General features: G+C 68.0%; 2 protein-coding genes across 2 annotated transcripts in view; one reads left to right on the top strand and one right to left on the bottom strand.

The window, feature by feature from the left end:
• LSP1 (lymphocyte specific protein 1) overlaps positions 1–24315 on the top strand; it is a 35342-nt gene extending 11027 nt beyond the window's left edge. Inside the window, exons 2-11 of the mRNA XM_059142477.1 lie at positions 13174–13311; positions 15128–15362; positions 16979–17215; positions 17545–17637; positions 17908–17951; positions 18103–18184; positions 19080–19214; positions 19474–19551; positions 19699–19801; positions 23813–24315. Coding sequence (XP_058998460.1) covers positions 13174–13311; positions 15128–15362; positions 16979–17215; positions 17545–17637; positions 17908–17951; positions 18103–18184; positions 19080–19214; positions 19474–19551; positions 19699–19788 — 1132 coding nt within the window. The 3' untranslated portion in view covers positions 19789–19801; positions 23813–24315. The remainder of the gene's footprint in view (positions 1–13173; positions 13312–15127; positions 15363–16978; positions 17216–17544; positions 17638–17907; positions 17952–18102; positions 18185–19079; positions 19215–19473; positions 19552–19698; positions 19802–23812) is intronic.
• Positions 20207–26357, bottom strand: PRR33 (proline rich 33). The gene is made up of 2 exons (XM_059151350.1): positions 26281–26357; positions 20207–22530 (listed from the first exon to the last, which is right to left on the bottom strand). The coding sequence occupies exon 2, from the start codon at positions 22519–22521 to the stop codon at positions 21172–21174; it is 1350 nt and encodes a 449-aa protein (XP_059007333.1). The 5' UTR covers positions 22522–22530; positions 26281–26357; the 3' UTR covers positions 20207–21171.
• Between the last annotated feature and the right edge of the window lie 1388 nt (positions 26358–27745).

Raw genomic sequence — 27745 nt, 5'->3', positions numbered from 1 at the left:
TCTCGGAAGGAGGGGGAGGGGGAGGAGGCCGAGGGGGGAGAGGGGGCTGGGGGGGAACAAAACGGAAGCAGCTGCTCAACGTCCTGCAGGAGAGACCCACAGAGTCCGTGAGGCCGCACAGACGGGGACAGACAGACGGGCACCCCGCGGCCCGGGGCGGCCAACGGGGAGTCAGCCCTGGGGACCCCCAGGACGAGAGGGCCCCGGGTGGACAGACGCAGGCCACAGACGGGGAGGGGTGCGGACGTCAGAGAGCCCAGACGGCCAGCCGGACGGAGACGGCTTGGACCGGGGACAGGGACAAGGGGACGAAGGAGGAGACGGGAGGAGGAAGGGGGGGCGGGAGGGGTCCAAGCGGCAGGGGGAGCGGCGGGGGGGCGGCAGGGGCGCGGCAGACAGAGGCTGGCGGCCTTTGAAGAAGGAGCTGCCGCGTCCCCAGGGCCGGGGTCAGGCCAGGTCGCCGGCCCGCGGGCGGCCGCCAGCAGCATGAGCGGCTCAGCCCTCCTGAGGAGTTCCAGCAAATGGGGCCTGGACAAGCTGGTGAGGTAGGTGCCCCCCGGCCCAGGCTGGGGCAGGGCGGGCAGGGCCGGGCCACAGGGCCAGGAGCCCGGGCACCCAGGCCAGGGTGAGGGGTGCACACGTGCGCCGGGTGTGTGCACTCGGCCCGCGCTCTTCCCCACCTGCGTGCCTGCCTGGCCGGCGCAGGACCGCTGTCCTTCCGGATGCCTTCCCCTGACCCCGGGGCCTCTGGCCTGGTCTGCTGCTCCCAGGACGCGCAGGGTGTCCTCGGCACGCTTCCAAGGCCTCGCCTGGGCTCCCCCGGCTCCTGGGGACTGTTCTGTCACCCTTCTTTTTCAGATGATGACGCCAGACCTTGTGGCCGCACTCACCACCCCCCTTAGCACACCAGCCCTGCGTGGGAAGCACCACAGGGCTGTGGTGAGTGCTTGGGTCTCGGAGTCCGATTTTCTCTGGGCTGGAGTCCTGGTTCCCACGTCTCAGGTTTCGGGCCAGGACCATGTCCTCTCTGGGCCTCAGTGTCCTCCTTTATGAAATGGTGGCGTGGTGTCACCCACCTCAAAGGGGAGTAGAGAGAGCAGAAACAAGGGTCCAGAGGCGGGCCCGGAGCCACCGCTCCATACCACCGGCTGCTCGACACGTTACTCTGAGCCGCCCGCAGTGCCCTTCCTCCTCCTCTACCCTTCCAGGCACCTAAGGCCCAGCTGAAACGCTGCCTCCTCCATGCAGCCTGCTTTGCTTCTCCTCCAATGGCGAGGAGCGTGCTGGCAGACTGCAGGCTCCTGGACGGAGGGACACAGGCGTCTCAGCCTCCTCAGCTCCACCCACACCTCGACTCTGGGAGGGAGGAGAGTCAGGGCGTGCAGGTTGGCAGAGAGCCACCCCAGACCCCTCCAGCTCCCGCCAGTCGGGTCCTTCAGAGTGACGGCTCTCTCCCGGCCCCACCCAGGCATGGCCCAGGGGCCACCACTCAAGTCCGGAGCAGCTACAGGGTCTGGGGGAGATCCCTGCTGGCCATGGCCCCCGAACCCCTCCCTGACCACTCGTAAGGTGGACCCCGCTCCTGGGCTTCACCCCTGTTCTTTCCTGGCTCGGCCAGGCCCACCCTGGTGCTGCTGGCTAGGGGACCCCCAGCCGAGGCTCTTCCTCCCTGCCCAGCCGGGATGTGTCCTCCAGGGGGTACAGCTCCTGTCCCTCTGCAGAAAGCCCGAGGACTCACAGGTGCCTGGGGTCAATACCGGAGGCTCACGACTTAACAAATGGGGAAACTGAGGCCTAAGAGGGCAGTCATATGGTCTGCTGGGGATTGACAGGAAGAGTCCCCAGGTGGGCTGCACTCACACTCCTCGCCCCAGGAGAAGCTGGGTCACAAATGTCTGTCCAACAGTGGCTTTGGCTCTGCTCCCGAGCCCAGCGTCAGCTGCTCCCCTGGTGGGGGCCGTGGAGGCACCGACGGGGCATCGAACGTGCAGCCCCAGCTCTGCTGAGGGCGGGGACAGCCTGGGGAGAGAGCCCCGAGCCCCTGGGGGACCTGCAGAGGCAAAACAGAGACAGAAGGACGTGCCTCTCCGAGCTCTGTGCACCGTCTTGCTGCTGGGGACCGGGTGGGGAGCAGGGAGAGTCTCTCCCGAGGCAGCGGGGGGGTCTGCGTCCAGCCCAGGTGGGCGGTCACTCAGCTCGCACAGAAACGCTCGCAGGCGCGGACCAGCCCTGGGCCTGGTGTTCTGCTCCTGCCTGTGGACTCCAGGCCCGGGCGGCTCGTGGCACTCCCGCCCCCTCACGGACGTCCCCACCTGTCTTGCCTCCCACGGGCAGGTGGCCCCGGTCCCTATTGGACAGGCAGAACACCAGGCTCACAGAGGCTAGCGACTTGCCCCGGGGTCACTCGGGGGCTGAGGGGGTCCTGTCAGCCATGCCCTGGGCATCACCTTACTCTTCACCAGGTCCCGCCCAGGTGCAGGGTGAGGCCCCTCCCTGTGACGGGCTCAGGAAGTCAGCAGGGGTGGTGGGGGCGCAAACTGGGTCCAGTTTCAGTAGATTAAAAATGGGCCTGGGCGGGGGCACTTGTCCCCGTGCCCACCTGTGTCCCCATCTCAGCTCGGCACCATCCCTGGGGCTGCCACGCAGGTCCTTGCCGGCTGTCACTGCCCAGGAGGAGGCTTTAGGTGGCCGGCCGGGCTGACTCTTCTCGCTGTATCCCCAGGCCTGGCTCCGTCCCTCTGTCTGCTCCTACGGCGCCTGGCCGTCTGAAGCTCAGCCTGGGCCAGGCCGGCGTTCAGGACGAGCAGGGGGCAGCTTGCGGTCCCCTGGGCTCCCTGGGCTCCGGCTGCCTGCCTGGTCCAAGGCTCTCTGGGGGCCCGGCTTTGGGAAGGGAGGCTTTGTCTGGCACAGACCAGAGGGGCTGGCTGGGTCCCCTGCTGGTGTCTCTCTTGGCATTTGGGCTCCTGGTCCCCCCCAGGGAGCCTTTGGGAGCTGGAGGAGCCCTGAGGCAAACCCCCTCTGCCCGCTGCTCCGGGCGCACGTCCACCATAGGCACCCGGCAATCCCTGTGCCCGGCCTCCCACCCTGGGCAGCCAGGTCTGGGAGGCCTCCGGGGACCCCAGTGTGGCCAGCAGGGCCAGGGACGGGCCAGCCTGAGGAGGCGGTGGGGGGTGGGGCGGGGGAAGCCAGGCCTCCAAACCAGTGTCCAAAGGGGCGTGGCTGCCTCGGGCCCACCCAGGGCCCCAGAGGGGAGGGGGGCTGGCCCTGGCCCTGGCAGAGCCTGGGCGTCTGGTGGGTGGTGCTGCCCTGGGACCAGGCGGTCCGTCCGCCGGAGCTGCCCCAGGAGCCCGGGCGAGCTGGCATCGCGGGGGCGCGAGGACTGAGTGGCCCAACCCCCTGGGCAGGGCGTCAGGGCCGGAGCCCAGAGCCCTGAGGTTCAGGCTCCAGTCCTGTCCCGCCAACAGAGCAGGACAGGGCGGTGAGCAGGCGGCAGCCCGGGGGCACTGGGCACCTGAGGGCTCGCTTCCCTCCCCGTGCCCCTGCCAGAGCCTCGAGAAGGTGGCCCGTGGCCCCCCCGGGCCCCGAGGGGTGGCTGGAGCGGGCAGGGCTCCCCGGAACAGCTCGGGGAGCGCGGAGTGGCTCAGCACAGGTGGGTGGCCCGGGGCCAGCTCGCGCAGGTGTCGGGAGCACAGGTGGGAGCCGGGTGTGGGGGAGGCCTCGGCGGCCCCTCGGGGCAGGGGGCGTGCGGGATCAGACCGCGGGCCACCCCGGAAGGCGAGGGCGCGGCTGGGAGGGGTGCTGTCTACCTGGGAAGGGGGAGGTCCTGAGGTGGCCTTGTGGTGAGGTGGGGGCCAGGGGTTTGGTCCCCAGTGGGCTGCGAGGCTCTCCCAAAGTGTGTTCTGCAGGTAGAGGCGAAGCAAGAGGGAACGGAAGGGAGAGACGGAGGACAGAGAGGGGCGCGGCGGGGTCCCCGTGACGGTCAAAGGAGGGTGCGCGGGGACGGGGAAGGTATGGGACAGGGTCAGGATGGGGACAGGGCAGGGACAGGGTGGGGGCGGGGCAGGATGGGGTCGGGTAGGACAGGGACAGTGATGGGGACAAAGTGGGGACAGGATGGATCGGACGGGACAGGACAGGATGGGGGTGAGGCGGGGGCAGGAGGGGACAGGCAGGACAGGATGCGGACAGGACAGGACGGTGGCCACGGGGAGGGAGAGGCTGAGCGAAGACAACAAAGAGAAGGGACAGGGCAGGACATCGGGGTCGGCTGGGGGCGACGGGCGCTGTGGACACTCAGCAGCCCCGCCCACAGGGTCCCCCCCACAGGGTCCCGCCCACCCTATGTCCCTCACGCCGTCTGCCCCACGCCGTCCCCAGCAGCAGAGGGACGGAGGCCCCAAGGGCGAGGTGCCGTGGGTGCTGAGTGTGGGCGGTGCGAGGGCCCCGTCCACTGCCTGCTCCGGCTCCCCAGGAAGATGGCAGGAGGCCGCGGGGACCCGCAAGAAAGGAGGGAGGGACACCAGTGAGGCCAAGAGAGGGGCAGAGGAGAGAAAACCCAACCCCTGTGGGGACGGGGAAGGGGACCGGGGGGGGGGAGGATGCCCGCGTCTGGACGGGGGGTGGGGGAATGCCCGCGTCTGGACCGGGGTGGGGGGGATGCCCGCGTCTGGACGGGGGGAGGATGCCCGTGTCCGGACTGGGGGGGGATGCCCGCGTCTGGACGGGGGGGGGGGGAATGCCCGCGTCTGGACGGGGGGGGGGGGGATGCCCGTGTCTGGACAGGGGGGGGATGCCCGCGTCTGGACTGGGGCCCATGCGTGGGGCCAGGCTCTCCCGCCCCGGGCCTCCTGCTGTCCAGCACCAGCCTGCGGGAGCTGTGGGGCCGGAACCCTGGCGTACCTTCCTTGTGGCTGGAGGGGGAGCCCCAGGTCGGGCCCCTTCCTGCTAGGCTCCGCTTCGCCTCCTGTGATGGGGTGGCGCACCGCATGCTGGCTGTAGAGGGACCAGGTAGCCCCCAGCTCCCGGCGGGGTCCTCAGGGACAGAGGCCCGAGCCAGCAGACCGTCCCGGGCTGGCCCCGCGTACCCATTTGTGTGCACAGGGAAGCTGAGGCTCAGGCAGTCTGTGGCGTGTCGGGCGCTCAGGGGGAGGCATCGCCCCGAGCCCCTGATGCTCCGTGCAGAGGGGAGGCGGGCAGGGGAGGGGGACAGGGCAGCAGAGGGCAGGGAGGGGCCAGGCTGGGCCCCAGGCTCCTGCGCAGAAACGGACAGCAGTGTCAGGCAGGGGGTGGAGTGGCTCCGCGCACTTGGGGGCCGGGTCTGGAGACCCCAGGATGGGCCGAGAAGGAGAGCCGTGCGAGGGACCCTGCCTGGGCTGTCGGGAAAACCCGGGTGCCCCCCCGCCCAGCCCTGGGCACGATGAAAGTGGGGAGGAATGGCCGAGGCGGCGGCCGGTGCCAGCCACCAGCCGCGTGTCGCGGAACGTGCCGGAGCCTGGCCTCGTGGGCGCAGCGGGGGCTGCCAGGCAGCCCCAGCCTGGCTTGGGAGGGACGGGCTCCCCTGGAGGGCCGGCCAGCGCCAAGAGAGCCTGGGCTGGGCCCGGAGGCGAGGCGGGGGCTGCTAGCATCCGGGGTGCCCTGTGGTCAGCCCCCCGCGCGGTCCCAGAGGGGGTCCTCGGTGCGGCACAGGCGTGGCGGCGGGTGGGGTGCCCGGCGGGCTCCTGGGCAGCCGCGACACTTGGCCCAGAACCCTGCGGCGCTGTGGTCAGGGACCCAGAGCAGGGACAGCGGCGATTGCCGTGCGCGGGGCGGAGACCGGAGCAGCCACGCCAGCGTCCAACGGGCAGGTCGGACCTGAAGAGGGAAGGGGCTTGACCTCTGACCCCAGGCCCAGAGAGGCAAGGAAAGGAGGCTGACCGGGGAGCACGTCCCAGGACGTAGGACCCCCAGCCACAGGCAGGCGATGGGCCAGCCGGCCGGACGTCAGGCTCGGTTCCGCGTCCCACTCTAGGGCAGAGGGGACGGTCCGGGAGCCGGCCTCTGGGGGGATCCTGGGAGAGAGGGCTTGGGGGCCCAAAGCTCTTTGTGGGACCACGGTGCGGGGCTCTGTGGAGCCAGACGGGAAAGGGGACCCCTGACCGGGCAAAGCCCCTCTAGGTAGGTTTTGGGGGCACTGCCACCTTCTCCCTCGGGCTGCAGCTGTCCCCGGTGGGTGGGCACCAGGGGAGCAGGGACCCCACTCCCCCCGCCCCCCGCATGGCCCTCTCCCTGTCGGGCCATCAGAGGAGACGACCAGGGTCTGCCCGCCTGGCCTGGACAACTTCGGGGCCTGCGGTATGATGGGCCGGCCTGGCCTGGGGCTGCCCTGACCAGCATTTGGAGGCTGGTCCCCACAGGGCCTTCACGGGTCCAGGAAGCCAGGACACTGCAGGTCTGGGGATACAGTTGTGGCAGGAAACTGGGGGCCGAGCTGCACAGGGGCTATCAAGGGAGGGACCCATCTGGCCCAGAGCCCTACGGCTGGCGCAGCTCCCACCTGCGTGGATGGCGGGCGGGCCGGCCACCTACAGAGCCGCTCAGCGTGGGGCAGGGAGCAGGCTGGGACTGGGTGCGTCTGGAATGGGATGTGGGGCGAAGGGGACATGTGCCCTCCGCGCGACTCTGTCCCTGAGGGTGCCTGCGTGGGATGGGCCGGGACTGTGGGTCACCCGGGAGGAGCGTGGGGACAGAGAGGAGGGGCGACACGCTGGCTTGCTGCCCTGTCCTTTCTGACAGGTGTCACCGTCCACATCCCCCATCCTTCCAGGCCGGGCACAGGCACAGGCATAGGCACAGGTGCCCTTCCTCTGAGGGGGCTTCCCCAGGCATTCCCCACCCCCTGGCTCCAAACAGGGGCTCTCCTGGGGTCCCTGAGCCTCGCCTAGTGGTCAGCACTGGCTTTCCTGGCAGCCCCGAAGGTCCCGGACCCCACTGTGGGCCCCGGCTCCCGGAGGGATGGAGAGCTGGCTTGGGGGAGGGGGCCGGAGCCCGGGGCGGAGGGGAGGGGCGAATCGGGGGACAGGCCTGCCCAGGCCTGCTAGCGAGGGGCTGGAACAGGAGGGACTTGGGCTGCCTGGGAGGTGATGGAGCAGGTGACACATACGGGACTGTCACTGAGGGGGCCCTGGCCCAGGAAGGGAGGCTGAGGACGGTGGCACCATGGCTGTGGTCTCCTGGTTCCCCTTCCCAAGGGAGACCTCCCGACCCCATTCTTTAGCTGTAAACTGGGGTGACAGTCCCCCCTGAATGGGGTGACAACCAGGTGGCATTTTGAGCCCGCGGTGGGGCCGTCTTGGGCTGAACAGGGCCTGCCCTCACTGCCCCTGGGGGGTCCCTGGTGACCTGAGGTCAGAGGCAGGGGCCACACTCCCCAGTCCGCTCCTGGGGCCGGCCAGGAAAGGGGGCTGAAGGGGGATTCCTTGGCTTTGGGGGCTGTGTGGGGCAGCTGGGGGCTCCCCCCACCAGGGCTGCCCCGCTGTGCACTGGATGAAGAGGCCAGGGGAGGGTCCCACAGAGATGACGCTGATTGAGGACGGGCCGGCCTCGGCTGCGAGAAGGGCCTGCCCGGGCGGAAGGTGCCCCTGGCTGGGGTCCCAGGGCTCCCGTGGAAGGAGAGATGCCAGCACGCCGGCTGCCTGGCCCTTCCCACCTGAGGGACAAGCCCAGAGCCCCTGCCCAGGCCACAGGGCTCTGTTCCCCTGCCCGGGGCCGGGAAGGAGCTAGAGTGTGGGTGGAGTTACCTTAGGATGGCCTGGCCTGGGGCTTAAGGCTCGAGAGCACATTGTCCGGCCAGCTGTGGGCTCCCGGAGGCAGCAGCTGTGCCCCATGTCCCCCAGCACCAGCCCCTTGGGGCCTCACTCCCTCCCCACACCTGAGGGCCAGCCTGTGACTTTTGGGGAGCCAGCCCCTCTGTGGGAGGGGGAAGCCAGCTCTGCCGGCAGATGTCCCCTCCTCCGGGGAGGCTTCTCAGATGAGACCTGCCACCAGAACCAGGAGGGGGGCAGTGAGGGGTGCGGGCCAGGCCCTGCCCCGTGGCACCCCAGCTTCCTCTTGGGGGGCCAGGTCTGCCAATAGCACCAGTCAAGAGGCAGTTGGAGCTAGGGCAGCCCGGGGAGGCGTCTTGTTTGCACCTGGCTGAGTGAGGTCTGGGCCCCGGGGAGCTGGGGAGCTGAGGCTGGGCCCGGCGTCTCACCTGCTGAGGAAGGGGTCAGAGGGACTGAAGCCACAGCCCCACTCCGGGGCGACCTCCTATGTTTCCCTCCACTCAGCCCCATCCTCGTGTCCCCCCACCTCGTGTCCCCTCCAACTGCCTTCCACCGAGCTCCTTCCTGCTTAGAACCTCCCAGAGTCCCCAGGGTCCCCAGCTGCCCTGCCCTGGGTCTCCCAGGGACCCAACATCACCCCCAGGCCGCTGGGGGCTGCCCCACCCGTGCTGCCATTCCGGGAGTGACTGCAGAGGGGAGGGTCGGGGGGGCTGCGCTCCCGCCCCGCAGGGGCAGAGCCAAGTGCTCTGCGGGGACACCAAGGCCCTGGGGTGGGGGTGCAGGCCCAGGCTGTCCCCACCCCTGCAGCGCTAACCCCTGTGAGGCGCCCAGCCTGGAGGAGGAGGGGCGGAGACCGGAAGGGGCCGAGGGGCTTGTACCCCAGGCCTTTCCCTGCAGCCGCGGCCGCTCCCTGGTCCCCCCCGAACCCTGGTGCCCCACGGCTGCCCCTCAGCTCCCTGAGGGGTGACTCGTCCCCTGGGCTCTTCCCTGCCTGGGTCCCTCCTCACCTGCAGTCCCTCCTGACCTTCTCCCCAGGAGCTCCCATGGCCCCCTCACTCTGCTGGCCCAAGCGCAACTTGGGGCCTCCCCCAATCCACCCACCCCCGGAACCCCCCTTCCCTCCTGGGCGGCTGCTGCCCCTTTGCCTGCACCACCTTCCCGGCTGGTAGCTCCCCTCCAGCCCACTTGCGCCCACAGGGGCCTCAGAGACCCTCCTGTCCGTCTCCCCACAGCTGCCCCTCTCTGGCCATGACTGCACCAAGCACTCTGGCCACCGCCTTCATGGCTCTGCTCTCACTGTACCCCCTCCCTGGCCCACGAACCCCAGCTCATCTTTCAGAACCAAGTTCAAGGTCGCCTCCTGGGCTCTCCGGGCAGTGGGGTTGGGCTGCCCAGGGTGCTATCTCCCTGGCCTGCTGACGGCCTGTGCCGTCGAGGAAAGGGGTCATCTCTCCCCATGCGCAGCAGGACACAGGCGCACCCAGAAAGGTGCTGCTGGACGAGGGATGGCCAGGAGCGTGGGCTGGACCCGCGCCAGGGCAGGCGGGTGGGGCATGGGGGAGCGAGGTTCCCGGCAGCTCCCCTGTCCTCACCCCGGGCCTGGGGCGGCAGCGTGTGCCTCCTCCTCGCCCCTCCCGCCAGCTCATCTCCTCCGGCCCCTCCTGCCTCCCCCCTGCCCACCTGCCCCTTTGGCGCTGCCTTCGTACTCCGGACTCACCCCCACAGGGGCACCCTGTGCCTCTCTGCAAGGACACGTGACAGCCGGTCCCCAGGCCATGCCACACCCACAGAACCCTCCCACACAGCCTGGGGCAGGACCCTGCCTTGTATGAGCCGTTGGGGGCACCCTCGTGGTAGCCCAGCCACCACTGCCTTCCCCGGAACTCCCTGACGGGGCCACTGACCTCTGCCCTTGGGGGACCGGCTCTCTGGTAGTTGGGGATCCCCGGAAGCCAACACTAAGAAGGCCTCTCCGTGGGCTCCTTCTTCCCCACACTGTGCCTTCCCTCATGGGCTCTGTGGTCACTTGGAGGACCAGTCGCTCTGCAAGTGTCCACCCCGGGAGACAGTAGGGAGGCAGGGCATGGGGGGACAGAGACCTTGGTGGTCTGCGGGGAGACCTGTGTTCCCTGCTCCTGGCGGGGTGTCTGGTCCCACTCCCCAGGCCTCTCGGGCAGCTCTCAACCACTGTGTTCAGGTCCCCTGTAGCCAAGAGGGTCCCCTGCAAGCCTAAAAGAAGAATTCTCCTAAGTCAGGTGCCCTGCCTGGCCCCCAAGCCCAGCCCCCAAGCTCTCCCCATGACTCTGAGCCCGGCTTTGGGCACCAGAGACAGGTGGGTGCCCCAAAGCCGCCTGCAGGGGGCAGAGTCAAGCAGGGACGGAGCCCACCAGGGCAGGGGGACGGGGGCAGGACAGCTGGCCAGGCTGGCTCAGACCCTATCCCCCATCATCCGACCCGGCCGGGGCGGGGGGAACCACGAGGGGGTGCTGCAGAGGAGAGAGGGGGCTGGCACCTCGAGTCGGGGCTGGGAGACAGTGGACATGGCCAGCAGGGGCAGACCCTGGGCTGGGGGTCCCTCCCCGACCGAGGATGGGGAGCTCTGAGCCTTCCCGGGGCCCGTTGGGGTCTGCCCACACTGCTGCCCCGGATGTGGCGAGGCCCCGTGGCGGACCCCGATGCAGGACCGCGCTCCACGGCCCCGGGGCTGAACCGATGGCCGCATGAGAGCCAGAACAGACACAGGAAACAGCCTAATTGCATTTGCTAAGGAACACCAAATCCCTTACAGCTGCGCTCAGGCCGAGCCAGGGGCCACGGGGCGGGGAGGGGGGCGGCCATGGCCGGCATCCTGACAGCTCCGCGGAGCCTGCCAAGGGGTCTGGGCTGCTGGCCGGGGAAGGGGGGCGCCTTTCCCAGGCCAGAGGCCCCCACCCCACCCCAGGAGAGCCGCCCCCTCTCAGTTTCCAGAACGGAGCCCAGCTGCGGAACAGTGAGGGGCTCACAGGAGGGGCTGCATGACTCACATCCTGGGGCTGGCGGGAGGGAGGAGGGGGAGGGCTCCCTGTCCTCAGGCCGCTGGGTCTCCCCGCGCGGGGCTTTGGGGAGACAGCAGAAGACCCCTGCCCCGCACCCCGTCTCTGCTCCCCCCATGCTCCTGCCTGTGGGCGCCTGGGGACCCCATGCCAGTGGCAGGCCATGAAGGGTGACCCTCGGGGGGGCCACCTCCCCGGGATGCTGCTCTGGGTCTCCCTCCTGGGCCGCTGTCAAGGCGCTGGCAGGGGTGCTGGGCAGGGTGCTGGGCAGGGGGGCTGGGCAGGGGGGCTGGGCAGGGGGGCTGGGCAGGGGGGCTGGGCAGGGGGGCTGGGCCTGCGCATTTGCCCTCACCTTGTTCCCACTTCCGCGTCTGCGTGTGCAGAGGGACGCCCGCCTGTGTGCCGGGGGGTGTTCGGGGCCACGCACGGAGGGCGGGCGTGGGTGCCGACGTTGGCCTGAGTGGCGCTAGAGCCCACAGAGGGACTCTGCGTGTGTGTGCATGCGTGTGTCTGTGTGTGCAAGGGAGGCCCAGCCAGGCACTGCGTGCCCGTGCATGGGGCCCTGCCGAGTGTGGGCCCGCACAGGGCTCTCGTGGCCGGGACCCATCACCGTAAGGGCAGACCCCGGGGGCTCAGCCCCTGCCTGGGTCAGGAGTGACGGGACACATTGGGTTTTGCACTCAGATCTAGTGGGAGGGTCTGGGGAGCAGGAGCTATGGCCATGTTGGGGAGAGGCCCTATGGGAGTTCCAGACAGCAGGCCTGAGGGGGACCTGAGGCTCTGGCTCCAGCCTCGGGCCACCCACGCCCCACCTGAGCCCACGTGTGCGCACCTGTGCACCGTCCATGGGCTGGGACGCGACAACGTCCCAACACAGATGCGGCCACGGGCGTGTGCAGCTGGGACACGGGATCGAGGGGAACAAGATGGCCAGTCCCGACAGGAACGGCCGGGAATTCCTCCTGGGTTGTCCCCAGGGGCCACCCCACAAGAAGGTTGGGGGACCCATGCTCTGGCCCACGGCTGGGATCCAGCACCGACTCCCGCGGCACATGGGCTCCCACCCTCCACCAGGAGGGCCCGTGGGTGTGAATGGCGGGGAAGGACCCCAGAGCCCAGGTCCCCAACAGCCCGAGCGCTCCATGGCCCTGGGGCTTCCGAGCAGGATGGGAGCCGGGTGCGGGCCAGGAAGGGCTCGCTGGGGCCCTGGGGGGGGGGGGTCGATGACACCGCGGAGGAGTGAGGGTAGGCGGACGCGGGTGCTGAGGTCTGAGCACGGCTGAGGTCCCTGGGGGCTGCCACGGTGGGGGGGTGCAGAGCGGGGGCTGCATGGGGCCTGGCTTTTGTCTGGGAGGCTCTGGGAGGACTGAAGGGAGGTTAGATCACGGCCAGCAGGGCTGCCGAGACCATGGAGCCGGCCAGCCTGGCCAAGGGTGGAGGCTCCGAAGGAGAGGGCTGCGGGGTCAGGCAGCGGACACCAGCAGGAAGGACCGGAGACCCCGGCCTGGGGCAGTGGGACCCCTGCAGAAGCAAAGACCAGGACTCCCCTCCCGGGGTCCAGGGGAATTGGGGGAGGCAGGGCCATGTCGGTGGCCAAGGCCTGGGGTGTCTGCTCGCCCCCCCACCCCGCCGGACACCAATAGTCTGAGACCTACCGGGCCAGGGTCAGGGGAAATGGGCCATGGGCCCCCGGTCCCAGGCCCACCTTGTGAGGCCCCAAGGGAGGGACCCTGAGAAGCTGTGGGGTCAATGTGCACTGAGCGAGGGGCTCTGCAGGGGGTCTCAGATCCTCGTCTGTGAAACAGCTCAGAGAGGGGTCAGGCTGGGGCTGGATGCAGCCTCTTCTGCAGGTCTTGGGCCCTCTTGGGGGGCTGCCTTCTTCCAACACACCGGATCCCTGGGGAGCAGGAGGGAGCACCCCAGCTGGGGGGGAGGTGTTGGCTTGGGAGGCAGCTGCCTCACCAGGTCTACCCCGGACCTGACCCCAGCCCAGCCTGGCCGTACTTGATGGGCTGTGGCTGGACCCCCAGATCAGGTAGGCCCCTGACACCTCCCGCCGCCTCTCCCCATGCCCTCTGTGGCCCGGCTCTGGGTGGGCCAAGGAAGCCCAGCTGGTGGAGGGGACCCAGAGGTTGCTGCAGGCCTGGCTGGACCCTGGAGCCCCTCCATCCCCAGGCCTGGAGAGCCCTGGGAGCTCCCCCGGGGCCCTGAGGGCACCTCGGTGACCAGCTCCCGTGACGTCCGCTCTATGCACAAGGAAACCGAGGCCCGGACACGAGGCCTGCTGGGACTGCAGCGGGAGGGCGCAGGCTGCGGTATGACCGTCTCTCGGTGTCCCCCAGGCTCACCACTCAGTGGAGCGTGGAAGATGAGGAAGAGGCTGCCCGGGAGCGGCGCCGTCGGGAGAGGGACAGCAAGCTGCGGGCCCAGGACAAGGACGGGGGCAGCCGGGCCCCCCAGCTGCCTGAGCAGGAGACCCTGTAAGCTGCTTGCCCAGCCCGGCCCCATAACCCCGGGCAGAGGGGTGTGCTGGCAGTCAGGCCCTGGGCGAGGGGTCCCAGAGTAGGAGAGACCACGCAGGAGCTCAGCCCAGCAGCAGAGGCAGGAGTAGGTAGAGTTCTCAGGGTGGGGGTCCCCACAGCCCCCAGCGCCAGCAGAGCCTGCTGGCTGGCCGGCCGGCCGGACTCACGTGCGGCCACCCCTCCCAGCCAGCCTCCCAGAGCGCTGACTCAGGCTCTGGCCGCCCCGCGCCGTCCTGGCCCCTGCTTGGACCGACACTGACCCCAGCTGCGCGGCCCTGGCCCCAGAGCCCCCCGCCCAAGCTCCCCGCTGCCGGTGACTCATGGAGGCCACGTCCAACTTGGCGGGCCGCAGGCCTGCTCGTTTCCTCCCTGGGCCCAGGAGGCCTCCGCGGCCGGGCTGGGCTGTTTTTACAATAATGCCCCCCTTCCTCCCGCCGCTGTTTTGTTCCATTTTCTCCGAGTCAGCAGCTCCGGGCAGGGTGGGGTGCCGCGGCGGTCATGGCCCCTCCAGCCGGGGCCTCCATCTAGATGGCAGGGGCTGGGGGTGGAGGGGGAGCCCACTAGCACCCGATCCAAGGCCTGCCTGGGGGCACGGGGTGCATGGGCTTCCTGGGGAAGGAGCAAGTCACCAGAGCCCTGGGGGCACAGCTGAGGGGGCAGAGGGAGACAACCCCACACACGGGGACCCTAGGGTGACAGACGGGGCATGGCTCAGCAATTGGGGGAGCACAGCCCAGCTCTTGGGGGGCCTTAGACTGATGAGGGAGCCATAACTCATCTCTTGAGAGACCCTAGACTGAGGGGAGAAACATAGTCCAGCTCTCAGGGGACCCTAAACGGATGGGGGAGTCATAGCCCAGTTCTCAGAAGGCTCTAGATTTTGAGGGGAGCACAGGCCAGCTCTTAGGGAGCCCTGGACTGGTGGAGGAAGCATAGCCCAGCTCTCAGGGGACCCTAGACTAATGGGGGAGGCATAGTCCATTCTCAGAAGACCCTAGGCTGATGGAGGAACACAGCCCAGCTCTCAAGAGACCCTAGACCAATGGGGGAGGCATAGCTCAGTTCTCAGAAGGCCCTAAACTAATGGTGGAGGCACACCCCAGCTCTCAGAGGACATTAGACCAATGGGGAAGGCACAGCCCAGCTCTCAGGGGACGCTTGACTGATGAAGGAGGCACAGCTCAGTCTTCAGAGGCCCTAGACGGATGGGGAGATACGCCCCAGCCCTGGGGGAACACTGAACTGATGGAGGAAGCATTGCCTAGCTCTCGGGGGACCCTAGACTAATGGGGGAGGCACAGCCCAGGTCTTAACAGGCCCTAGACTAAGGGGAGAAACATAGCTCACCTCTCAGGGGACCCCAGACTGATAGGAGAGGCACAGCCCAGGTCTCAGAAGGCCCCAGACTGATGGAGGAAGCACAGCCCAGCTCTCAGGGAACCCTGGACTGATGGGGAGGCCCAGCCCAGCTCTTGGGGAACCTTAGACTCATGAAAGAGACAGAGCCTGTTCTTGGGGGGCCCCGGTTTAATAGGGTGAGACACAACCTTGGCCCCAGGCAGCTCCAAACTCTGAGGGAGACACAGTCCTGCCCTCAGGGACTCTCTGACCATGAGGAGGCTCAGCCCAGCCGTGGGGTGCTGCCTCGGCAGACAGGGCCTCCCAGCCCTGGAGCCGGGGTCTGAGGAAGAGAGGAGGAATGTGGGTAGCATGTCTGTGGCCCTGGCGGCCCGGCTCTGAGCGGGGTGGCGGGTGCCCTGTGCCACTCTTTCAGCCTCAGCCTGAAGCCCGCAGAGGCTCCGGAACCGGATGAGGATGAGGGTTTCAGCGACTGGTCCCAGAAGCCTGAGCAGCAGCAGCAGCAGCAGCAGCAGCACCGGGGGGCTGGGGAGGCCCCTTGGGGCGAGAATCCAGAGGGCCCGCAAGAGGAAGAAGACAGGCAAGTGCCGGCCGACGTCTGCAGGCGGGGCTGCCAGACAGGGGCTCTCTCCGAGCCCCCGACCCGCGCCTGAGAACCCGCCGCGGCCCCGCAAAGCGGCCCGGAGCGGCGGCAGGAGGAAGGGAGGAAGAGAGCGAGACGGCGGGCGGCGGGCCGAGGGGCGGCGGGCCGAGGGGCCGCGGGGAGGGCTGGGAGGGAATCTCATTCCTGGGCTCCCCAGGGCCCCTGGGCCCCGTCCAGACCAGCTGCAGCCCCGGCCGGGGTGTCGCCACATCAGCACACATGTGCGGCCGCTGACGTAATGGAGGCCCTGCACCCCTTCCTCCCTCGGGGCTGGCTGATCTCCATTCCCACGGAGGGGAGCAGGTATTTCCAGATGTGCGGGCCTGTGAGCCGGCCGGGAGGGACAAGCTTTCCAGATGTGCAGACGTGTTTGCTGGTCTGAACGGGGCCGGCGGGGCCGGGGGCCGAGGCGCCCCCGGGGGCCCAGGAATGGGATGGGGGGCTGCTCCCGGAGCCTCACCCCCGCCTCAGCTCAGGGGTCTGAGGGCGCCCCACACCGAGCCGTGGATAGGGTGCCAGCTCTGCTCAGGGACCTCAGGCTTGGGGGGCAGGCGCCCCGCACCTGGAGTGTCTCCAGACCCACGCCACTCCCCTCTCCGGGTCACCTCGCGGCCCTTCACGGCCCCTCGGGAGGCTCGAGCTCCAGCTAGCACCCCTCCGGTGGTCCCACCACCCCTTCTTCACCCTGTAAGCCAGCTCCCACACCCCAGGAGCCAGCGGCTTTGCTGGGGCCCTGGTCCTGGCCGGCCCCCTGCCTGCCAGCGCCCCCTCTGGGCCTCAGTTTCCCCCATCTGCCTTTGGGAGTCAGTGCCCACTCTGCATTTCTAGGATGGGTCTGGGGTCAGCAGGGCTGGCCTGTGCACGAGTCTGGGGGCTCAGCCCCGCGGGCTCCCTCCTCTCTCCCGGCAGCCACAGGCCGCGGCTGTTCCCAACAGCAGGGGGCACTTTGGCTCTTCGGTCGGACCCTCGTGCTCCCAAGCAGGCCTCCTCCTGCCCCACACCGGCCTCGTCCCGGACCCGCAGCCGCTGAATGGGCCCTCTGTGTGCTGGCCACTGGCTGGGACCCACCCACCTTGGGCGGTGGGTCTGGGCGGCCCCGGCACCAAGGGGCGTGAAATCATGGAAACTACGAGAAATTCCCATCTTACCTAGGTTCGGTCCTGCTCAACTGCAGAGCCACGCTGGCTGCCAGCAGGCATGGCCAGTGCAGGCCGCCCCTCTCCTCGGGGCCACGAGCCTTGCTGTGGCCTCTACACGCGCCTTGTCCTCCAGCGGAGCAGCCCCCAAACCACCCACAGACCCTGCCCCCTCCTGGGCCTACTTGCCCTCCTCTCAGAGCAGGGCAGGAACAAGTGGGGGCCGAGGCCGGCCGGACGGACACAGACAAGCACGACCTGGACTGGGTCCTACCTGGAAAGCCTGGAGACTGGGTCTGGCCTCAGAGTGTGGGTGGTGGGCGGCCCCCGGTCAGAGCCAGCAGGGATGGGGGCTGGCTCGGAGGTCCTCGGACCCCTTTCCCCAGGGAGGCTGGGGTCAGGACGCCTTGGCCCTCAACCGGGCCGACTGCCCTCGTCTTTCAGATGAGAAACTGAGGTTTGGAAATAGGAAGGGCCTTGAGGCAAGCAACTGAATGACCTTCCGTGGGCCTTCCTCTACCTCCCCAGGCCCCACCAGCACACCTGCGGGAGCCAGGATGGAGACGAGCAGAGCCCGGCCAGCGTCTGCCTGGAGGAGCTGCGTCTGAGCCCCAGCTCCGAGCTCCAGGCAAGGCCGGGAGCAGAGGAGACCCAGTCCAGGAGCCCGGAGGGGACTGTCCAGGGCAGCCTGGGGCCAGGAGACGCTGGAGAGACAGAAGAGCAGGTGGTGGTTCCACCGGGGGTGGGCGCTGTCCGAGCCCCGGGCAGGGTCTCTGCTGACTGCGTGTTCTGCTAGCCTTGCTGGTCTGGCTTCGAGTGGGACCCGCCCCCACTCCCCAGACTCTAGCACCCACATTCTAGGAGGGTGGAGGGCCTCACTGACCCGGGGATCAAGTGAGAACTGCGGAGAGTTTGAGAACCAGAGCATGTCAGGGCTGGAACGGGCCTGGGGCCCAGGGAGGGGAAAGTGTTTGCTCCAACAAGTCCTGGATGGGGCAGGAGGGGTGCAAAGGGGGTGCACTCATCGTGTAACCTCAGATGCTCTCTTTCTAGCACCACAATAGCCAGCAGCCCAGGACACCCAGCCCCCTGGCCTTGGAGGACGCTACCGAACAGAGCTCACCTCCCCTGAGCCCCAGCACCAAAGTAGGTCAAGGCCCAGAGCCTGCTGCCTTCTCTTTCCCAGAATCACGACCGAATGGCAGCCCCAGAGAGGCAGCCACACGTCACCTCCAGGAATAGGGAGCACATCCTGCCCTTCCTGCGCTATTCCCCCAAGCCCAGCACTCAGCCCAACCCTGAGAAATGAATCCGTGGAAGGCTGGACTGGTGGACAGGAGCCACGGGGGCAGTGCGGGGGGGGGGGGGGGGGGGGGGCTCTGGCTGACGGCTCACGTCTCTGCTCGCTCTCTCCAGCTCATCGACAGAACCGAGTCCCTGAACCGCGCCATCAAGAAGAGGTGTGTCTGCTGTTTTCCAGACTAGGACTCGGGGCTCCCCAGGAGAGGGTTGAAGAGAGGGGTCTGGGGGCCAGAGATCCAGGGGCCTGAGGGGTGGGCTGCACCCGCCAAGGGAGCGAGCATGGGGCGTGACCCTCCTCCCGCCCTCCAGTAACAGCGTGAAGAAGTCCCAGGCAGCCCTGCCCATCTCCAAGATCGACGAGCGGCTGGAGCAGTACACTCAGGCCGTCGAGGTACGCTGAGGCCTCGCCTTTTCTGCTGGGTCCTTCTTCCGTCCACACACCATGGTGCCATCCAACCGAGACCCTCTGTCCAGGACCTCTCCGTCCAGCTGGGACCCCTCCACCCAGTCACGACCCCTTCATCCAAACAATGCGCCTCCATTCAACCAACACCCACCAGCCAGTGCCCGTGGGCCGGCCAGGGCTCCTCCGTCCAACCTGCGCCCTCCGACGCGAACGCCCCCCCCGCCCCCCCGTCCAGCCAGCCTGCAGCCCTCCAGCCAGCCAACGCCCACTCATCCAACCTATATTCTTTTAAAAAAAAAAAAAGATTTTACTGATTTCCTTGGGGGAAAGAGAGTGAATGAGGGAGTGGATGAGTGGGGGCAGGGGCCGAGGGAGAAGCAGAGGCCGACGCCCGCTGGGCAGGGAGCCCGACTCGGGGGCTCACCCAGGACTCGGACACCCTGACCTGGGCTGCAGGCACACCTCACCGCCTGAGCCACCAGGCGCCCCAGCCTATACTCTCGTGTCCAGCCGTGCCCCCTCCCTCAGCCGCCGTCACTCCGGTCCCCGCGCCCCACCGCGCAGCGCTCTTCTCTCCCGCCCACACCCACACCCTCCACCCGACCTGGCTCCTCCAGCCCGGCGTGGCAGCTCCCTCTCTGTCCCGACTGCCCCGCGTCCCCTGTGCTCTTCGGGTTGAGAGGCTGTTTCCCAAGGACACCGAGTGGAGGACCGTGCCCGTTTCGTCCCAGCACTCTGCTCCAGCCCTTCGCGGGGAAGGCGCCCCGGCAGAGACGCAAAGACGTGGAGGGAATCGTCTGTCTGTCGGACGGTCTCACGCGGGCCTCGCTGACGCGGCTCCTGCGGCCGCTCACTCACGCAGGCTCCTTCTGCTCCGCAGACCGCCGGCCGGGCCTCCAGGCTAGTGCGCCAGCCCTCCATCGAGCTGCCCAGCATGGCCGTGGCCAGCACCAAGAGCCGGTGGGAGACGGGAGAGGTGCAGGCCCAGTCCACGACCAAGGCCCCCTCCTGCAAGGTAGGGCTCATCCCGGGGCGAGGCTTACCCCTCGGCAAGGCGAGTGTGAGACCATCCAGGCTGAAGTGTGGGGAGCACTGGGACGTTTGTGGGGTGGCCGTCACTGGGCTGGCCCCAGAGTGGAAGGTCATGCGGGACAATGGGTTGGCCCAGGGCAGGTGGACGGGGCCGTCTTCGCCTAGGCCCCAGTCTGGTAAGGAGAGAGAGTTCTCTGTGGTGTAGGGTCTGCACCTGTGACATGTCCTTCCTGTGCCCCCAGGATATTGTAGCTGGAGACATGAGCAAGAAAAGCCTCTGGGAGCAGAAAGGAGGCTCCAAGACACCATCAACAATGAAGGTAGTGTGCAAACGTGCCTGACAGAGGGACCGCAGGTCCGGCAGTCGAGAGCAAAGAGGAGCCGTCCTTGGTGCACCCGGAGGGCTCCCCAGAGGCAACATCGTGGCCCTTCTGCGGCTCTCACCTTTGCTCCTCCTTCCCCAGCAGAGCACCCCATCTGGAAAGAGGTACAAGTTCGTGGCCACTGGACACGGGAAGTATGAGAAGGTGCTCGTGGACGAGGGCTCGGGGCCCTAGGCGGCCCTTCCTGGTAAGTCCCGGGCAGTGGCCCTAGCACAAAGCGTCATGTGTGGGAACGTGGTGGCGTGGACAGGGCCCGCGTGTTACAAGCTGCCAGGGCAGCCTCAGAGCTCCCCGGAACCCGGGCGTGGCTCCGTCTCTCCACCGTGCAGACTCCCCAAACCAAGCCGCATCTTACGCAGATGCTGCTCTCCCGCAGCCGGCTTCAGCTTTTTCCAGCTCCGCGCTGCAGGGGAGCTCGGACCTCCTTCCGGAAGGCCGGTGAGCTCATCCTGGCCACTCACGGGAATGTCCTGGGAGTTGGGTCTGGGTCTTCAAGGAGCAAGAACCTTGGTCTCACTCCCCTGATGGGGGTCCACTCGAGTCTCCACCCCCCGCCCATCCCCTGGTGAAGCAATTCGGCCCAGTGCCACAATGAGACACACTTTATTAGTGGCCCGAGTCTCGGGGTCCACGGACAGTTCCCATCACACCTCGGGTGACACAGCGGGCCGCCTACTGGCTGCGGGTTCCCTTTCTGTGTCCTGCTCCCAGTCACCTCCATGGCCCTCTCCCATCACTGCTGGCCCCATCGGGGCCCTGACCCTCGCCCTGGCTGCACACCAGGGCCTGAAAGCTGCCGGAGGCCTGGGGTCTCCTTCACGGCGCCACCCACCCCGCTGGGGTGTTCTCCTGCCCCAGCCCTGAGGGCACCCTCCTCCCCTGGCCAGCGAAGCTGGCTCCTGACTGACGGTGAGACCGTCCCCCACCTCCCAGCAGCCCGCTCATGCGTTGGCCCCTCGGTGAGAGAATCCGAGGGGGCACCAGAAGGCCTGGGGTCTGGCTCCCTGAAATGCGGAGCCCCTGCCTCAGCTCCTGGTGCCCACCGACGGCTGACTCCCCCGACCGGTCCCACTCTGCACAGCAAATGTCAATCTGTCCCCAGACTTCGGCGGTGGGTGGGGGGCGGGGGGCGCCGCGGAGCTCGCCCCAGAATCCTCCCCGCCCTGACGAGCCTCAGAGATCATGTCAGGCTCAGAGACCCTCCCCGCCTGCCTGCAGCCCCTCGGGAGCCCCTGTTTGCCCCAGGCCCAAGCCTAGGGCCGGCCACGCGGTTCGACCCCACCCCCGCACGGCATGGTACGCTTTCCTTCTCACAGGAGCCTTTCCCCCGCCAGCCCCCACACTCTGCCCCACACGGACCCCTCCCCCTCCCCCCCGCCCCCAACCTCATCGCCCTTCCTCTGCTCTCCTTCAGGCCACCTACCCGCCCTGCCCCCTCCTGGCTACCAGCGTCCGTCCGGCCCCAGTGTCCTCTTCAGGGGCCGTGGCCTCCCCCTGGACCCCCTGTCCCTCTTCAGTCCGCACCATGGTCCTGGACCCTGGGGCCCCCCGGGCCAATCACTGGAGCCTCCAGCCGGCCGCCGTCCGGTTGAAGTTCTTGGGCTTGGGGCTCAGGTCCAGGACGGGGCGGACGGTGGGAGGGGGCCGGGTGGCCGCCTCCTGCAGCTTCCGGGCGTTGAACCGCGGCCTGCACAGGAAAGGCAGGCGGCCCAGGCCAGCCAGGGCACCAGCCCTGTCCTCGGACCCAGCCGGGCCGCTTTGGGTCTTGGCCACCGACATACGATACAGCACCGCGTCCCACATCCTGGAGGCCCGGGAGGCCGGGGGCCGGGACGCTGGGCCCACGGGGGCTGTCACCGCCTGCTCCCTGCACTCCGGGCTCTGCTCCGGCCCCAGCAATAGGGGTGCCTCCGCCTCCTCCACCAGCTGCTTCTTGAGGTGCATCCAGCCGCTGAGCTGGGGCTTGGGAGCCACCCTGGGGACAGGGCACGGGTGCGGGCCTGACAGTGGGACGGGGGGTGAGGCCCCACGGGGTCCGGAGCCCAGCTCGGCCTCAGCGGCAGGCCCCGATGCAGGGAGACCCTCCAAGGGTTCCACAGCAGGGCCCTCGGGGGCAGGATCGTGGGGCGAGGGTCCCCAGGAACAGGAGGTAGGGGCAACAGGCAGCACAACCTGAGTGCTGGCCTCTCTGGGCCCCGAGACCTCAGAGCCCGGGGGCGGCCTGGGTGCGGGGGGCTCCTCAGGCCAGGGACTGGCTGCCTCAGTGGGCAGCGGGCGGATGTGGGCCACAGGAACCAGGGGCTGGGCCCCGGGAGGGCACGGGACTGTGTCTCGGTCCTGCCCCCCATGCCCTCCATTGGGGGCCATCTGCTGGGGCTCAGGGGTCCTGGCCTGTGGGGATGGCACTAGCCGGATGTGCAAGTGGCTGACGTGGGTGACCCCTGCCGTGGGGGCCGAGACCTGTGTGAGGCCGCTGGGGGGCCGGGAGGGGGCTGGAGCTGGGGCTGCAAGCTGGGGCCCTGTGGCCTTGAAGTGAGCGGCCAGGCTCCTGCGCTGCACCAAGCTGAAGGGGAGCGGGGATTTCTGCAGAGGTGATGCCACGTGGTGGATGACGGAGCTGCGGGCAGAGCATGGCCGGGCAGCCACGGGGCGCGAGGCCTCTGTGGGAGGTGGGGCCTCCGTGGGGCACGGGGCCGTGGGCTCCTGGTCGTGGCTGGCCTCGCTCACGGGGGACAGGGAGGTGCGGAAAGCGCCCAGTGGCACGGGAGGCCCGGCCCCCGTCATCTTCTTTCGGGCAGCTTTCCTCAGAAGCTTCTGCAGACGCACATTGTCCTTCCCCGGCTTGGGCAGCAGGGGCGGTGGGGGTCCAGAGGGCCCCTGGGGGCACAGGCCAGCCACGATGAGCATCGGCACACCCTGGGGAGGAGAGAGGCAGCCGTCAGGCTCGCCCTCCCCACGGCCAGCACCCCTCCCGCAAGGGGCACGTGGCTCCCCCATTATGTGGGAGGCCCGGAGGTTCAGGGGTTCCCCGCCTGACCGTCGGGGGCTCTGCTTTCCGACCACTTGGCACCCGCTGGGGGTGTCCCTAGCAAATCCGTCGGCGTCAGCGACTCTGTGGGGCGGCTGCCCCTCATGCTGACTTAGAAGGCCGTCCACAGAGGCCTGGGGCCCTCAGCGGGTGACGGGCGAGGATGCCCCCCGGTGCACAGGCTGGGCCGTGGGGCCTGCGGGCGCGCTCCAAGGGGAGGCACGCGCTGGGCCGGCAGCCGGCCAGGGCAGGAAGAGCGCCTGCCCGCAGACGCGTGAGGGGCGCCGCGCCGTCGCCGGTCAGACCACAGGCTCGTCCACTGCGAGCCAGCGGCGAGGGCGGCGGCCAGAGGCTGCATCATCAGAGGTAGATTGGCCGGGAGGTGGGAGCAATTTTCGCTGAGCTACGCTAAATGGGATATTCCCGCAGACATCCTGGCTGGGGTGGTCCTGGCCAAGCCGCCCGCCCTGGTTTCTGGGCACCACGTGCTTGCGAGGACATTGACAGATGGCGTCTGGGCCAAGCCGGAGGCCGCCTGTTCGTGGGGGGAAGGAGCCTGGAGCGGCCGCCCTGTGGGGCTCTGTCAGGCGAGCGCAGATCTGCCTGGGGCTTACTCTTTGCTGTGCCTGCTTCTGGGGGCCCAGGACCCCAGGAACCGCGGGAGCGCCAGGGTCCACTCTGGGGCTGTGTGGCCGGCGGGCGGGCAGGCGATGGGCAGAACCCCCTCCACCCTGAGTCCCACAGAGGCCCAGCGTCGGGGAGGCAAGCTTCCCAGGTGGGAGCAGACACAGCGTTTTGGCAGCCGGAAGAGGGAGGCTGCTGCCGGGCGGAGGGGGGAGCGTAGGCGGGCCCAGGTGGCCGGCGGGGCCAGGCTGGTGGCACAGAGGGCTGGGCAGGTCGCCCCTCCCTAGACCGCAGCCTCGTGCGCCCGCACGCCCCTGTGCTGCAGCTCTCCTGAGACCACTGGTACCTCTTGGCAGCAACCTCCATGCTCGGTGGGGGGAGTCCAGCCCAAAGCCCACCCCGGCCCTGCCGCGGGAGCTGCTGCCATGGCCCGCTTGGCCTGCCCGCCCCCTCCATCACCCACTCCAATCGCCACCTCTCCGCTCCTCGACCCCCTGACCTCTCCCCCCTCCCGCTCTCTGACGCCCACTGTGCCTCTCGTGGCAGGGGCAGGAAAGGGACTGTCACTGGTGATTGACCCAAGGAGCCACCCGTCACAGAGGCCAAGGGTTCCCAAGGAAGGCCCAGGATGGGCCGAGAGAGAGCACCTGCCGGGGGATCTCCAGGTCAAGAGACAGCACCTCCTGCACCACACGCTCGGGCCCAGCCAGCCCCCAGCCCCTGCTTGCAGCCTCCTCCTCCCAGTGCAATAAAGCCCTCGTGTGTGCCAGACGCTCATTCTGTGTTCACTAACTGGGGGAGGGACAGTGTCAGCCCAGTCGCGGAGCCCTCCCCACCCACCCTGGACAGTGGTAGCACCCAGGCCTCCGGCCTCCAGGTTCCGACACCCTGTCCTGTCCCTGCCTTCGGCAGTGTTTGACTCTGGGATCCGAGGTGTATGGTGGCTTAAGTGCGGGGCTCATGACGGTTGAGATCCGGTCCTCCTCTCCCAGAGCACCTGTGATGCTTCCCGCCTTGACTGGCCTGATTAAACTTTACTGTGCTTGAAACAGTGTGCGTTTCTGGTCTTTGTCCCTAGACCGTGCCCCCCTCCCAAAAGAACACCCCCCCTTGGGGTTATTCCCTATCCTGGCCCCGGGGTGCTGCTCAGTGAAGATTTCGTGGATGGACAGACGTAGGTGGTGGACAATGGGAGAGTGGAGATGGGTGGGTGGATGGATGGATGGATGGATGGACAGATGTATGATGGGTGAAGCAGTGGAGAATGGATGAGAGTTGGAAGGGTGGGTAGATGGACCAGTGGAAAGATGGCTGGATGGAAGGATGATGGGTAGATGGTTGGATGGTGGTTGGATGGTGGTTGGATGGTGGATGGATGGTGGTTGGATGGTGGTTGGATGGTGGTTGGATGGTGGTTGGATGGTGGTTGGATGGTGGTTGGATGGTGGTTGGATGATGGATGATGGACGACGGAGGATGGGCGGCTGGGTGGGTAAGTGAGTGGGTGGGTAGGCGGGTGAAGGGCTGAGGGGAGGAGGGTAGATGGGCTGATGTGTAAATAGAAAGACAAAATGAATAAATAGCGGGTGGACAGCAGCTGGGGGGTGGGGTGAGCGTGCTGGTCGTGAGTGTGCCGGACGCTGCCTGGACGGACAGCGGAAGGGAGGGAGGCAGCCAGTGAAGGTGAGAACGGGTGCGTGGGAACAAATGGTCGGGTGGTCGCGAGTGGACCAGAGTGTGAAGGGGGAGACAGGCTGGAGGCCGCGCTCCCATTCCTGAGCCCTGACGCCCTCACCATCTGGGGAACCCATTCGAAGGGCAGGAGGGCTACACCTCTGGCATTCTAGGCCTGGCTCTGCTCGAATGTCCATTTGTTGAGGTCTTTGGGTCGCAATCCGCCGGCCTCCCCGAGGACGGGGTAAATAGGTCCAAGTCCGGACGGTTCGGACTCTGCGGTCCACGGCCGTCGCGTCCCACCAGAGCCCACCTCAGAGACTACTCTGGGGGGGGGGGGGTCTTCCCCCAGGGGACACACCACTCTCCCTTCTCACCCAGCTGGATGGGACAAGGGCAGCAGCAGAGTTGACCATGAAAGGTCCAGGGCTGGACACAGAGCAGGGACCGGAGTGGATGACAGCACGGGACGGGAGGCAGGTGGCAGATGGTGCCAGCCACGCAGCCCTGACCCATGCGGGCCCCGCTCAACCTGCCCAGCGCCCTGAGGATGAAGACCCAGGGCTTGATGCCTCTGAGCACCGCTGACCCCGCCGCGTTCGCGATGGAGCCGCCACCTCCCAGAGACTTTGGGACAGGGCCGACCCACTAAAGGGTCCCCAGGATCGGAATGGTCTCTGCCCAAGGGGTCCCTGGCCTGGGGTGTCCTGCCTGCCTGAGAGCCCCGTCCGCCCCACCACTCCTCTGCCCCTGACATAGGAGCCAACCTGTCCTCTACAGGTCTTGAAGGAGCACCAGGGTGTGTGGGGTGGCAAGTGCCCAGGGCTGGGGAAGTGTCCCCAAAGTGCTGTGTCAGCAGCTTCTATCTGGGGCCTGGCAGAGCCCAAGCTGGTGGTGCTGGCACCAGCGAGGGCGCCCAGAACCCATTCAATTTCCCTTGGGCCCCGCCACCCCCATCCATGCAAACTGGGGCCAGGACCCAGACTGTGGGGGGCCCTGATCTCTCCCACTCCCGCCGGGGTCACCTCTGAAGACAGCCGGAGCCAAGATATTTGGGGCACCGCCTCTCGTCACAGCCTCCACCCTGCTCTGCGGCCTCAACAGCTTTGCTGGCTTCAGAAGCCCGCACCCCACCATCCCTGGGCCAAGCTTTCCCCGAGGTCCCCCTAGCCAACACCTTTCTGGGGTGGAGATCAGTCCTCCGCTCCAACCAGGGCTGGGCCACCCCTACCCCTTGCTTCCACCCCCGGCCTCCAGACCCCCTCCGGCCCCAGAGCAGGGCCCGGCCCTCTCCGCCCATGCAGACTGGGCCGGGCCCGGTGGACCGGGGTGTGGATTACCTGTCGAAGGCTCTCAGAGGCCTGCGGCCTGTCCAGCAGTGCCGGCTCAATACTGTCCCGCTGCACCACGGGCCTGGTGCCCCGAGGAGGAGGTCACGGATGCCCAAAATAAAACCTGTGCGATTCCTCTGACCTCAGCGCCCGCTCCCTGGCTCGCCCATTCACGGGAGAGCACCTGCCAGGGGCCAAGGCCACTAAGCGGGCAGCCACCCTCCTCTGCTGGCCGAGCAGGGCCACTGCAGGGTTCGGGCAGGGCCACCGCAGGTGCAGCTGCTAAGAACCACGGGCCCCAGCAACAGGGCAGCCAGCAGCTCCCAGGAGTCGGGCATCCGTGGGCTGAGCGGCGCTGGGTGCACGCAGGGCCCCCCGGGCCAGACTCCAGCAGGGCCTACAGACAAGGCCAAATGCTCCAGGATGTGCTGTCCTCACATGTGTGCCCACATCTGTCTGTGTGTATAGGTTCGGGGGCTGTGCTCAGGTCTCCGAGCAGAGCAACAAGAGCCAGTGAAAGCCCCACCATGGGGAGGAGGCTGTCACGGCGAGCCCGCAGGAGCTACCGCGGGGGCTTCCCTGGAGGGACTCTGCGGATGGTCCCACTGGGCAGAGTTGGCCAAGGGTCAAGGGCGTGTGACCCTCCAAGATCTTGCTGGTCCAAGGACCAGGACAGGTGGAGGGAACAGCACTCAGAGAAGGAGGGTAGGGCCGTCCCCAGCAGCTCGGGCCTCGGGGGCAGGTGGGAGAGGGTCTCTGTGTCCCCTCGCTGTATGGCTGTAGGTATGCCTGTCCTGTCTTGGGTCCCTGTGGCCTTATCCCCAGTTTGGGGGGACTGTATGGGGTGCTAGTGGGACCCTTCCAGAAGGCTCCAAGGACCACGGGCCGTGCGGAGCTGGGGCTGGGGCATGAGTCTCCTGCCCACCAGGCTGTCGTCCCTGACTCGAAGCCTCCAGAGGGCAGGGGCCTCGGTTGTGTCTCCCCAGGGTTCACCCTGTCCCAGGTGCTGGGTCACCAGCTGTTGCCCTGGACCAAGCTGTGCCGTGGACCCCACTGTCCGTGCTCGGCAGCCCCTTGCCCGGAGCCCTCAGGTCTAGAAGGAGGTACCCGACGGCTGTGGCCCTTCTCTCGGTTTCCCTCGCTGAGGGGCAAGCAAGGGGACCATCCGAGGCCCGGGCAAGATGTCTGCCAGCCGGACGGTGCCACCTAGAGTCCCGAGGACGGAAGGTGCCACGTGGAGTCCCACGGACAGAAAAGCCAGCCCCGGGGCGCCTGGGTGGCTCAGTTGGTTAAGCCACTGCCTTCAGCTCAGGTCATGATCCTGGAGTCCCGGGATCAAGTCCTGCATCGGGCTCCCAGCTCCACGGGGAGTCTGCGTCTCCCTCTGACCTTCTCCTCGCTCATGTTGTCTCTCACTGTCTCCCTCTCAAGTAAATAAAATCTTTTAAAAAAAAAAAAAAAGAAAAGAAAAGAA

Source organism: Mustela lutreola, chromosome 1 (genome assembly GCF_030435805.1).
Source record: "Mustela lutreola isolate mMusLut2 chromosome 1, mMusLut2.pri, whole genome shotgun sequence".
In the NCBI taxonomy this organism is placed as follows: Eukaryota; Metazoa; Chordata; class Mammalia; order Carnivora; family Mustelidae; genus Mustela; species Mustela lutreola.
This window is presented reverse-complemented; position numbering and strand designations above follow the sequence as displayed.